At 53.1% G+C, this 13,191-nt stretch overlaps 3 protein-coding genes across 3 annotated transcripts; 2 read left to right on the top strand and 1 right to left on the bottom strand.

Moving 5' to 3' along the window:
* Window positions 1-51: 51 nt before the first annotated feature.
* PODANS_4_7360 (uncharacterized protein) lies at window positions 52-3,018 on the bottom strand (the record flags this gene model as incomplete). Its single annotated transcript, XM_001906064.1, has 1 exon — window positions 52-3,018. One exon carries the CDS (start codon window positions 3,016-3,018, stop codon window positions 52-54), a length of 2,967 nt encoding a protein of 988 aa, XP_001906099.1.
* A 1,167-nt stretch (window positions 3,019-4,185) lies between these two features.
* Window positions 4,186-5,943, top strand: PODANS_4_7370 (uncharacterized protein; the record flags this gene model as incomplete). The annotated part of the gene is made up of 1 exon (XM_001906063.1): window positions 4,186-5,943. The coding sequence occupies one exon, from the start codon at window positions 4,186-4,188 to the stop codon at window positions 5,941-5,943; it is 1,758 nt and encodes a 585-aa protein (XP_001906098.1).
* Window positions 5,944-7,542: 1,599 nt separating this feature from the next.
* On the top strand, window positions 7,543-10,781 carry PODANS_4_7380 (uncharacterized protein; the record flags this gene model as incomplete). The annotated part of the gene is made up of 2 exons (XM_001906062.1): window positions 7,543-8,586; window positions 8,661-10,781. 2 exons carry the CDS (start codon window positions 7,543-7,545, stop codon window positions 10,779-10,781), a joined length of 3,165 nt encoding a protein of 1,054 aa, XP_001906097.1.
* Window positions 10,782-13,191: the final 2,410 nt, after the last annotated feature.

Here is a 13,191-nt window from a genome sequence, read left to right as displayed (position 1 = left end):
CAAATTGTGAGCTCAGATCATAAGTCATAATTCATCATTATGTACATGCCGTCAAGGCCGCTTAATCGTCAATGGCTTGAACGGTTTGCGCAGTCTGTCTATCGGTGCAATAGGCGTTCTTCCCACTTTACCCACCGGACTCGGTCTTGTCAGACCTCCTGATCCTCTCCCTGCCGTCAGTAGAGTTGGTCTCGTGAAGGTTGTGCTGTGAAGGCAAGCAGCCACTCTGGTGGGCTCTGGTAGGGGCTCATCATCTTCATCTGGATCCGGTTTGATGGCGTCGGGCTTGACAGGAGAGCTGGAGAAACAGGGATAGGCCGTTCCTTTGGGATTTTCATCAGGGGCTGGAGCAGGCCGGGCAGGACGAGAAAGCAGCGTCCCTTTGGCAGGTTTGTGTGTGGCCAGGCTGGGAGGAATCGCCTGCTGGCCTGGGTTGGCCGTCACTTGCGGAGGAGCAAGGCTGGCTTGAGTTGGAAGGCCATTATGAGACGTTGGCGCTGGACTGGGGTCGATACTCGGTTTAGTTGTAGACTTGACGAAACCTAGAATGCTCTTCTGGTCTGGAGGTCGTCGGTTGGCAAGTCTCTTCTCCTGTTCAGCCTTTTGCCTAGTCTCGGCCGCGGCGTTTGCCGCTGTGATAGCGGCCTGGTGCATGCCAGCACTGACGAACCCAGGTAACGATGAGACTGTAAAAGAAGAAGCCCCCTCCATAGTGGTTGTGTAGTCTCTGTGCCACTGCGCGTCTTCGCCTGAGTTCTTCTGGCCAGACATATTGGAGAGCCTGGGCCGCTTTGCTCGTGGCGCATCATCAGAAGTACGAGCCTCAGTACCGGCAGCTGGGACCTCTTGGGATTCTTCTGGGTCCACGGGAAATATGTTGTCTTCCGGGTTGAACATGGACGGCAAGGCTTTGAAGACAGCATCCTCTGGTGGTAATGTGCGACCGAGCACCTTGGCTATCTCTAGCATGACCGGTCGATCAAAACACGGCCCCTTGGGTGCAAATACTCTGTGCAGAGGCTCCACAAAAGACGATAACTGGTTGCGCTCCCCATTGCCGTTGGTGCTAAACAGGGAGCAACTCAGATAGAGTAGACTTTGGGCTCTTGTCATGGCGACATACAAGAGTCTTCGCTCCTCATCGTTGTCGTCGGACCTCATATGCGGGATCGAGCCGTTATAGACGGCAGGGACAAACACGACGGGCCACTCGAGGCCCTTGGCTGCGTGGATGGTGGATATGGTAACAAGCGGCTTGTTTTCCCCGTCGTCCCCAGTCTGGACATCGGATGCCAAAGAAACATTGGCCAAGAAACGTGGCAGAACCTCGTCCTCTTTTGCCTGCTCGAGTCCCTCGAGTTCTGGAAGGAGCTCCTCATCACTGGACTCTTTCAGATCCCGCACGAAGTCGCCCGCAAGAGTTAAGAACTCTTCTACATTGGCCCATCTCCCCTCGTGCTCGTTGGGGTGCGTATCCTTCAGATACTTTTGAAAATTGAGGGCTGCCAGAAGTTGCTCAATCATTTCCACTAGTCCAAAGACCGCACCACCAGGCTTAGCAGCCTCCTCCATTTTTCGACGGATATTATCCAGAGGACGAATGAGACCGGCTGCTATTCTTTGCTCCATGGGTTTCGGAATCTTTGTCTTTGCGGTACGATCTCCTCGGCAGTGCTTAGTCAATACCGCCCAGACACTCAACGACGAGCTCTCTGCTTCCTCTAGCAAACTCTTTATGGTCACATCTCCGACTCCTCGTTTCGGTACGTTGATGATTCTGGCCAAGGCATCGTTGTTTTCCGGCTGGTAGATGACGCGCAAATAATCCAGGATGGCTTTGATCTCTAGACGCTCGTAAAACTTCTTGCCGCCCACCATCCTGTAAGCGATTCCCGATTTGCCAAGAGCAGTCTCAACATGTCTTGATAGTGAAGCTGAGCGGAGCAAGATGGCAACATCATTGAAGGTCAGCATAGATCCAGACATCATGATGACTCTCCTGATCTCGGAGACGATCCAATCTGCCTCGGCGGAAGCACTTTTCAGCCTCCGCAAAACCGGACGAGGACCTCGGCCATGGACAGGCTTCAGAGCCTTCTGATATCGCTTCTTGTCCTGCTGTATCACCAACAGGGACAATCTGAGGATGGCGTCAAACGATCGATAGTTCTGCTCCAGTGAGATCTCGTCTGTGCCGGGGAAATCCTTCAGAATTCGCCATAGATTCTGAATCTCGGCAGAACGCCATCCGTAAATGCTCTGATCCGGATCCCCCACAATGGTAATTCTCTTGTGTCGTTGAGCGAACAACTTCATGAGCTCGTACTGAACCCCGTTGGTGTCCTGATACTCATCGATGAGGACGGTCTGGATGTTGGAGACGCATGACGGAAACTCGCGGAGAAGTTCAACACAACGAACAAGCAAGTCGTCGAAATCCAGCAGGTTCGACTTCTTCAGGTGAGCCTGATACTCCTCATAGCATTCGTCGAGGTCCTTCTCTCCTGACGTTTTTGTGGCCTTCTGACCAAGTGGCTTTGTCACCACTTCATCTCCCTTGGCCTTCTTTTTGCTGATCCAGGAGCGAACGGCCACAGGATCGAGATTGACTTCTCTTCGCTTGCATATCCGAGCAATGATGGAGCGCGAGTCGCCGTCGTCGGCAATGCCAAATTTCTGATTGATTCCGATTTTCCGGCCGTAGGCAGCAAGATAGCGTCGAGCTATGCTGTGGAAGTTGCCCAGAACAATCTTCTTCTCCCTACCATCTCCGAGAGCCTTTCCGATACGCTCCTTCATTTCCCGTGCAGCCTTGACGGTAAAGGTCGCGACGACGACATCCTCGGGTCGGTATCCGACTTGATCGATGAGCCATACCACTCGAGAGGTCAGAGTGTGCGTCTTGCCGCTGCCGGGTCCAGCAAGGATGGCGACAGTAGCGGCATCTGAACTTACGGCTCGGCGTTGGGCATCATTGAGGCTGTTGAGGATGGGGTGGTTTGCTAATGGTGGAGGCATGTGCTGCAGTGAATTTTTGGATGACAAGGAAGGCGATGAAATGTCCTCCAATTGGTGCAATTGATGAGATTTTACAGTTTGGCCATTTGAGGAAAGAAAGTTGGTGCAATTATTAGGCTTCGAGATACAGAAGACGCGTTGATACAAAACAGAGAGCGTGTGTCGAGGTGGGGCAGTCGCGGAAGCACGTGAAGGCAGTCCACCAATCTCTTGCTTACCTATGGGTGATGGCACAAAGGGTTAGGGTTAACAGAGCAGGAGTGAAACCTCTCCTCGGAAAGCATTTGGCAGCTGCTAACACTGACATACTCGTGGCAAGCAATCAATCTGTCGGAAGCGTGGTCGATCCGTTCATGCGCCGAGAGGTGCCCACCGGCGGGCGGCACACTCAGTGACACCTGTTCTGTCACTTTATGCCCTGTGCGTGACGGGATGTGATGTTTATTCAGAGAACGGACCGAATCCACTGCTTTTCAGTGATCAGAGGCTGATCACCGATATCAGAGGTTAATATCACAGCGAGCTAGCACAGGCGCAACTTGGCTATCAAGGGGGAAATGTGAAAGTTGACGCTGCAAGTGGTGGCCCATCCTGCATTTTGGGAAACGCTACTGCAGCACCAGTTGAGGTGAACTCGCTCTCGCATGAGAATCACCAAAAAAAAACCTCTTATTCTAGCACACACCAGCGCTCTCATGGCCTGTGAGGTCTCTCATCACAGCCCAATGGCAGTGGGAGGGTGATGGGAGATGCGGGGTGGATCCCTTGACAGCCAATCAGCAGGCCAGACTTAGCGCGAGCGTCGGCTCGCTCATGCAAGTGGTTGGGCAAGACATCAACGGGAGTTGAATACAGCAACCAATCGAGGGCCTCACCGTGAGATGGATCCAATGCAGGTCCAGAGTCGGCATGGGCTGCCCCCCCGCCTCCCCATGTCGGTTCCGTTGACTCTCGTCGCAACAGGCGCTGCTATATACCGTGATTGCTGCCATTTGCACCTCCTCTTTGTCCATCTCAATCACAAAGTGTTTCGGCATGGCGGATACTACGAGGCAGCCGTAAGTAAGACAGACCCTTTGGACGACACCACCAACTGTCTATCGCCACCCGTGGCCTCGGATTGGACCTCCCCCGACCCTCCCCCGACCCTCTCCCACCCCCATCATCATGCTGTCAGCTGGTGTGTCTTCATATAACAAAGCTGCCTTCGCTCTTCTCTTTGCGACGACATCTTGGCCTTCTTTTTGCGCTGCCTTGCCTTCTATTCAACAATTGCTTCGTCGAGGTGACCTGTGGCTCGACTATTCCTCTCCCACTCCTTCCCCCGAAGACGGACCTCCGCTATCCGCCAACGCCGTCCGGGACCCGGCCTACCTCCCAATCCATATAGGTGCCATTGTGGGAGCGTATGGTTTTGCGTTGGTGATTGTAGCTATCCTGTTGCTGGCTCTCCTCAAGACCAGACGAACACATATCAGGAACGGTGAATTACCCGAGGAGGAGAGGGGACTACTGGCTTTCAACCCGTTCACACAACAATTCCTGTCCGAAGAGGAATACAAGAAACAACTCGAGCAATACCAACTTCAGGCCGGACAATACCAGGCCGGGCAACAACATCCTCAGCAGTTCCAGCAAGAACAATTCCAGCCAGAGCAGCAACAGCAGTACCTTGGTCACAACCTAGGGCAGAAGCTCTCTCTCCAGACAGACCTCCCGGCGCACACAAGAAACTATTCTCTTCCTTCGGCTTCGCCCTTGACAGCAAGAGACAGACTCGGCGGCCCACTCAGCCCAGCCAAGTCACAATTCTCCATCGCAACAGCACACTCGCCGACTTCGACGATCCTTGCTTGCGGCATCGACCTCTCGGTTGACCAGACAGTCGTCGGTCGGGACAGAGCCATGGCGCAAAATCAGCTAGAAGAGATGTACAGGCATGTGATGGAGCAGGAAAGAGCCAAAGCGGAGGGTAGGGCATATGAGCCTCCTCCAATGCTCACCTCGCCATCCACCAAGTCCGTCAACACCATGCCGCCCACCCCCGGAAGCACCAAAAGAGAGAGGAACAAACCTTCCAACCTCAACCTCGCCCAGGACACCAAGAAGGAATCCCGAAGCTCATCACTTCTCAACTTTCTCAAGTCTCCAAGGAAGAACAAAGTCCAAGGCTCAGGAATGGTTATCTCCTCCCCCATCTTGACCCCAATGTCAGGCACCTTCCCTCGCCAAGAGGAGCAAGAACTGAACACCATCCCACCCCGTCACTACGCTCCCCTAGCCCCTCCCCCATTGCCACAAGGAAGCTCCTCCGACCTCCCCTTCCGCCGCAACAACCACGCCGGCTCTTCTAGCCAACATCTCCCCACCCCAGACATCTCCCCCGTCTCCACCCAATCAATCGACTCTCGCATCGACGCCGCCGTCGCCGCCCCCCGTCATCATCAACGCGACAACTCCAACGAAGAACCCCCCTCGGCCACCTCCTCCACCTCGGGCCTGGTTGGCCTCCCCACCTCCCCCAAACCAGGCGTCAACCGCTTCCCCTCAATGGACTCCCTCCCTGCCTCTCCCCGTCCAGGACAAACATCCTTTAACCGACCCAACCCGCCTTCTGCCGTTCGCGCGGGTGGTGCCCTGCCTTTTAGAGCCTACGAGCCAGCAGTGACTAGTCCTTCTGCTGCGTCGTTTGGCACGACGAAGCAGACTGTTTTCACGAGGCCGGACAGGGATAATGGGTTGCCGACGGGGCAGAGGACGCCATGGACGGGGGCGCCGGTGCCTTATACGCCTTATCAGCCGTTTAGCCCGGTGATTCCGGTTACGCCGAGTTTGTTGAGTAAGAAGGAGAGGAAGATGATGAGGAAGTTGGAGCCGAAGACACCGACGCTGGAGATGGTTCGGGATACGGATGATGTTTGGTAAATAGTTGAGGTGACGGTGTGATGTTGCGTGATGTGTTGGGTGTTGTTCAATCTTCTTCGTAGATATCCCGTGTTTTGTCTTTTTTTATATTTTTTTTTTAGCTTTGATTGGTGTGTGTACCTGGCTGTTTTCTTTTGTTGCATTGATGGAGTGGATGGGGCGGTTGGCTATAATGGGAGGACGGGTTAGTTAGCCTGGAAAACTCATTTTCTCTTTCTTTTACCGTTGGTTTTTGTGTAGGAAGTGGTCAGTATTGATATCCATGACGAGCGAGCGAGAATGAATTCAGTTCGTTGGCTTGGGCCCGTCTAGAAACGTTGGACGCCAATTTCTTGTATTGGGAACACCATATAGCTTCATGCGAGTATCTGGGAAATATGTATGACAGATATGATGAAACCTATCGGCTCCTTGGTGAGTGATGCCTGCGGGCATTGTGTGGTGATGTTTCAGAATGCGGTGATACTGAAAGGGTTGTGCTGGGCTGCTTCAGATGCTTCGCTGGCAGGCCCCTCGCTCGTTCACGTGCTTCTCCAGTGGATAACAGGGGTCCTTCTCGTCATCAGAAATCCCGTCGTTCAAAGGCAAGCTGGAAGGAGGTAGGGATTCCATATCAAAAAGGCTCAAAGTGCCATCGATCAGACGCAACGGAATTCTGGCGGCAAACCCGACCTTGGGCCGATGTGTTCGCAATGGTCCTGAGCCTACGGTCACCATTCGCCAGACCCCGCATCCGCCTGCATCTGCATCCGACGAAACCTTGGGTTGGAAGCTTGGAACCAAGAAAACGGAGAGCTATTGCTATAAGGCCCTCTCCACTTGATCCAAACAAAACTTGGAAGAAAAACAGGATTTCCGACTCTTTTCTATCCACTCAGGCCAAGTCGATTGAGTGGGATAAATTACTAAGAGTTAAGTCTGTGTGCCTCTCGTCAGTCCCACAGCTGGTGGTCGCACTGATTCAGATAGCGAGAGAGGCAGATGAGAGATGGCAATCGGGCTGCGTCTTTGTCTCGTGTTCGTGATGTCGGTTGAGTCGACTGTGGCTCTTTTTTTGGCCGCCCGAAAGAAGCGACGCCTTCCTCTGCATGCTCGTCGAAATAAACTTTTCTTCTAGACGGGTCCGTACAGATATCTTCAAACTACTGTGCCCGACGAAGAAGTGGTTGAAGATGGCAAATTCAGCTTTCTGAGGCTAGCGAGGTGGGGTTGTTAGTAACGTGGCCCGTGCTTCTGTGCTGAAAGGGGGCCGCTGAGTTCCGGGCGGGAATCATTCGATTCTCTCAATCGCATCGTATGTTTTTTAAACCCACATTCCCTTCCCATCGACAATCGAGAACAGCCTCCGCAGCCATCAGCAGGCCAGGAACGCGGTCAGCACTCCCCCGATACCGAATTACTCACTCTACGCCGCGCGACACCTCCGCGCGCAATTGGTTGTCGGCATCTGCCCCGGCCGCCCAGTCTCGCCAGTCGGCCCACGACCCAGACTCGCTGTCACTGACCTGCGGCACACGCACACTGCCGGCCAGAGAGAGAGAGAGAGAGGTCTCGCAAGCCCAGGGAGTTCAGGGCTCTGACCCTCACAAAAAAGGAACAATGACCGACCCCGACGCCGACTCGCCCGTGCTCTTTGCCGACCTGGACACCTTCGACCTCGATGGCAGCCTTACTGGCAACTTGGTGAATAGTGGCCTCGGCACTCCGGATCCCAACAACAACACCACCGCCGCAACCGTTGCCTCCTCCCAACCAGGTGACACGCTTGCTGCCACGCCTGGGTCCGGCCCCAGTGGGACTCCTGTATCAGTCTCGCCTTCCATTACCAACACCCACGCCCATCCACACGCCCACCCACACCACCTCCAAACCACCCAACCCGAACAGCAGCAATTTTTCAACCCAGTGCCCTCCTGGAACTTCCAGGATACACCCCCCTACGACCTCAACGCCGGTGACAATCAGTTTACTGTTCCTCCTGTACCCCATACCTGGGATCTCCCGGTCCACGTCAACCTGGGCCAACCAGTGCTGCATCAGCATCAGCAGCAGCAGCCACAGCATCAGCCCTTGTATCTCCAGTCTCCTGCTGCCTCCAGCATCGATCCGGCCTTTGATCACACTACCGCCGCCGCCGATCCGGCCAACATCTCGCTATCACAGGCTCAGGCCCACTCCTTCTCGAACGACCAATTTCGACCTGACAATCGCAACATCCAGAATACACTGACCCCTGCTCAGCAGGAGCGGCTCAAGAGCATCGCCATGCCGCCTCACCTTCAGTATCACTCCCCCAATAGTGCCGGGAGCCCCGACTCGAGCGTCAGCGCCGATAAGGGTGCTGGCTCGTCCCCAGATGCCCAAGGCAACTCCAAGTCCAACAGTAGAAAGAGGAAGTCGTCGGCCGAGGTCGACGACGATGACGATGATGATGAACTCGACGGACAGCACCCCGTCAAGAAGACGGCACACAACATGATCGAAAAGCGGTACCGGACCAATCTCAATGACAAGATAGCAGCTCTGCGAGATAGTGTCCCATCACTGAGGATCATGTCGAAAAGTGCTCGTGGTGAAGACACCACTGAAGATAGGGAGGAGCTACACGGCTTGACTCCTGCCCATAAGCTCAACAAGGCCACTGTATGTCCGACCTATGTCGTCGTCCAGAACAAATCTAGACTTTATACTGACTATCAATCTAGGTCCTTGCCAAGGCTACCGAGTATATCAGACACTTGGAAAAGCGGAACAATCGCCTCATTGACGAGAACAGTAGTATGCAGGCGAGGATCGCTGCTTTCGAAAAGTTGTTCATGGCTGGCGCCATGACTGGTCAATTACCCAATCCTCTCCAACAACCGCCCACACCGGTACAGTATCCTCAAGATGCTATGCCCTACATGAATACGCCAGTAGCAACCACAAGAGGACCAGACCCAGCGGGTATGATTCCGATCCCCGACGACATCAAACGCATCTTGGCTTCACAGCAGATGAATGCAGGACGCCCTTATCCAGTGCCAGGTCAACAGTTCCAGCAAAACCCTGCCATGATCCGCCAGCAACAGCTTCAGCAGCAGCAACAGCAAACTCAATCCAGCAGATGGAACCCATATCTTGGAAAGCTGATGGTGGGATCACTGGCTGGCTTGATGTTGGTCGAAGCCTACGTCGAAAAGGAACAAAACCCCGAGACCACCGAGGGTCGTGGCTTGATGGGCGTTCCAGTGCATCTCTTGGCATCCTTCATCCGATCAACTCACTTCAGCATTGGGGGCTACTACGTCTCTGCAAGCCAGATTCTATCCCAGCTCAGATTTTTCGGATTGCTGGCGGCTTTCCTCTGGGCTACCTGCGCGTCCTTATTCAATATTGATATCTTCAAGCCATCCGAGAAGCCCAAGCATGCTACCTCGGCTCCTCAAGCGGTGCCATCTCTTGCATCGCCTATTCACGTCAGGAGGCAAGCCTGGCTCACCGCTATCCAGACCGTCTGGGTACCCCAGCACAACTTTGTCCTGGAAGCCGCCGCGCTGGTCCTAAAGTCGTCCAAGTACGCCCTCAGGAATGTGATCGGACCTCGTGGTTATCTCATGCTTGTCGGCCTCAGCGAAGAGCAAGAAGCTGCGCGGGTCAAAGCATGGTCAATTGCGTTGGATGCCCAGCTCGCCGGTGGTGACGTCGAGATTAATAAGAGCCGTCTCACGCTCACCTTGATCGCTTCGGGCACTTTGCCGGATACTCCGCTTCGTCTCATGATGAAGGCGCTGCACATCCGGGTATTGCTTTGGAGACTCGATGGGGCTTCTTGGATCACCAACTTGGTGGCTGCCAAACTTGCCAGGGCGCGTTGGAACGACGCACGCGAACTCAACCGCATTCTCAACTCACTCGGCGAGAACAACAAGTCTGCTGACGAAATGCTCCCTGAGCATCTGGCAGTGCTTCTCGAACAGGACTGTGATGAGGTGCTCAATGACGATATTATTCAGAGAGCCCACAACCTGGCCTGGAACCAGCCCACCACACACAACGTTGATGAAATCATTGATGGTATGGACGCCGTGGTTGAGGATGCTGCCGTTAGGTCGCCCATGGATGCCGTTGCGGCCTGGTACTCCAGCCTGCAGCTTCACCATGTTCTGTGCAACAATCTGCCCAAGACCCGTGATGAGTCCGGAAGACTGGCTCTCGAGACTGAAGACAAGCTTAACCTGGCGACCAAGGTTGCCCCCATTGGTTCCAACGCTCACGTTCGCGTCTTGGTCGCTCGTGCGGTCCTCGGTGAGCAGAAGCGTGGTGCTGCCATCGTCACTGCTATGAATGCCCTCGGCCCGTCTCTGAACCCTGACAAGCACCCCAACTACAGCAGGGGTGTGCCGCCTCTTATCGACTCTCCTGTCACCCCTATCACTCCTGACCCCGACGCCCAGATGGCTCTTCGCTGCGCCATGGGTATTGCTCAGCTGCAAAGGTTCTCCGATCCTCCTCCAGCCGCTTTTACCGTCATCGACTCCATCCTTCCCGCTGGTGCCGACATTGAGGGCATGTCTCTATTGGGTTACACCGCTGCTTACCACCTGATGGAGCGCCTCCACAGACACGCCGTCGGCCGGGAAACTTGCTCGCGTTCTCTTGAGAGGCTTGCTGGCAGTTTGAGAATATGGATTGGCAGCGAGGCGGGCAACGAGGTGGGCTTTGATGGGCCGATGAGACAAAAGATGATTGATAGGTGCTTGGCTATTACGAAGAGCGTGGTGGGTATGGAGGCTGACCCTGGGTACGCAAGCATGGAAGAAGAGTGCACTGAGGATACGGCGGGTGGTGGATGCTGAATTTTTTGCTAGTGATTGTTTTGGAGTTTTTAGTTTTTGTGACAAAGGTTTTGAGCGATGGGTTGTTTTTTTCATGGTCTGTTTTTGCTATGCTATATCATGTCTGACCAGAGGCTCTCAGTTGCCGTATATTCTTCTTTATCTCGATGCGATTGCGTTTGGCGCATGATACCTCTACTCCTTGCTTTTTTCCTTTTCCTTTTATAGGTTTATATAGTGTACGTTGGAAGGGGGTTGGGATGATGGAATGAGTGGAAGTGAAGCGATGATAGCATGGGAAGAGGAGGAATGAATGAATGGATGGGGTGTTTAATGGGGATGGCGTATAAGTGGGGAAGTTATTTTCTTTTGGTTTTTGTTATAGTTTACCGTGGGTGGAGGGAAAAGAATCGGTTATGATTTGTATAGTGGCTTTTTTTCATGTCTGTTAGAGACGATTAGCCAAGGAGTAGGGTGTTAAAGGGGGGATTTCGAAGAGAAGAAAGAGAGAGAGGGGTAATATTGATTTGCTCTGATTTTGTCTTGAACTGATGGAAAACTAAGAATTGCTTGCGTGTGATATCCTGATTTTCTTTGATGTGCAAGAGTGGTATCTTGCATGGAATATACACTGGTACACCAAAATCTCTCACTGATGCATTTAGTTCATGCCTTGGACCCCTCGTGCTGTGATACAACGGATATTGCATGAGAAGAATGCCCTGGGTGATGTGCCACGGGGGGTAGAATCGATAAGATGGTTTCATCGTTGCAGTTTGTTCATATAAAAGTTCGGTGAAGGCGGTGATCAGCGGGATGGGCAGCCTTGTCCGAGGCCAAACACTAGCCCTGCGATTCGCCTGTTGTCTTCACTGTCGGCTGGCCGCATATTCCTGAGCCCTCTATGATGGCTTCAAAGGCAGTGGTTGGCTTCAGAACGACACTGCCAGGGGCGCAGTACCTGAGCCCTTTTTTTCTTCATTTTTATTGACGGGCTTGAATACCTAGGTAGGTAGGTAATATATCAGGTATCAAACATGCGGGAGGGAGGACGAAGCTGGGGGTTAGGGGACCATGAGGTTATCAACGAAAACTGATCAAACATGTGTTTTAACGCAGCCAGGTGAGCATACATGGCATCGATCAGAGTATGCGTTCAGATATATAGATGTTCCTTGAGACAAGGTCCTAAGCATAAGCCGCCTTGATCCCGCTATTCTTTAACCATCACTACCTTGAGCTTTGAAGACTTTTATTGTTCATCGGCCCTTGGACAGCGATCCGGCTGTCATGGCACATCAACAGAGGGCAGAGGTTGCGGTTCATGCGATTACAGGCACCCCTGGAACCTTCCCTGACAATACACCTGACCGCAGCTCCACCGACAGACCGAGAATTCTCGCCGATGACCTTTCACAATTACCAGATAGCCTCAGAACTCCTTCATGTCCCGGCAGTCTTCTTCAGCCTTGAGTGAGCTCTCGACCCGAGAGGCCGATCCGAGTTTGAGTCCTAACTTGGCGCAAGATGCTCACCCAACCGAACTGTTGGGTGAAGACGACTCCGGCGATCAGACTTCTGTCCCGGGTCCCTGAAAGTAGCGAGACGCTGAGCCCCAGGTCAAGCAGCATTGAAATCGATATTTCCCTTGACGAACCGCCACCGACTGGTCAACATACAAATAGGACCCTTTGGAAAGTCTGGGCCGTTGAGATCGTGTGTATGATTGTCGGCTTTGCGTCATTCATTGGTATGTTGAAGTTCCATATTTATGTGTACCGAGGCAAATGCTAACATCTTACTTAATTCTCTTAGCAATCGTGATTGTCCTTGCCACTTTCGACCAACAACAGCTTCCAAACTGGCCCCTTAAAGTCTCACTCAATACGTTCCTCGCATTCCTGACTATTGTCGCGAAAGCAGCCTTTATGTTCCCGGACTCGGTAGCTATCAGCCAAACCTCATGGAGCTGGTTCTCACACAGTCGACCACTTTACGACTTTCACCTCATTGACCAAGCAAGTAAGGGACCCCTGGGGTCCGCTCAACTTGCCTTTCGAATGCGCCACAAGCATTTCATCACTCTAGGCGCTCTTCTCAGTATAGTCAGCGTCATTACCTCCCCCATTACACAACTTGCCATTAGCTATCCCTTACGAACGGTTGTAGGTACAGAAGAGGCTTTGGTCTCAGCGTTACAAAGTCTGAACCACCTGACGGATGACCCGGGCCACACAACAAGCAATGCGGTGGTGGAAGCTTCAAAGAGATGCCAATACCGTACGGAGGACTTTGCCCGACAGGAAATTGCACCTTTGATCTTTACTCTTCTCTTGTTGTCTGTATTAAAATGGCAGATGTCACTCCACATCTCATCATCCATGAATTTCAGGCACCAGGACCTGACCAAACTCCGATGGTGATAGTCAAC

The sequence above is a fragment of the Podospora anserina genome, chromosome 4 (assembly GCF_000226545.1).
Source record: "Podospora anserina S mat+ genomic DNA chromosome 4, supercontig 4".
Lineage (NCBI taxonomy): Eukaryota > Fungi > Ascomycota > Sordariomycetes > Sordariales > Podosporaceae > Podospora > Podospora anserina.
This window is presented reverse-complemented; position numbering and strand designations above follow the sequence as displayed.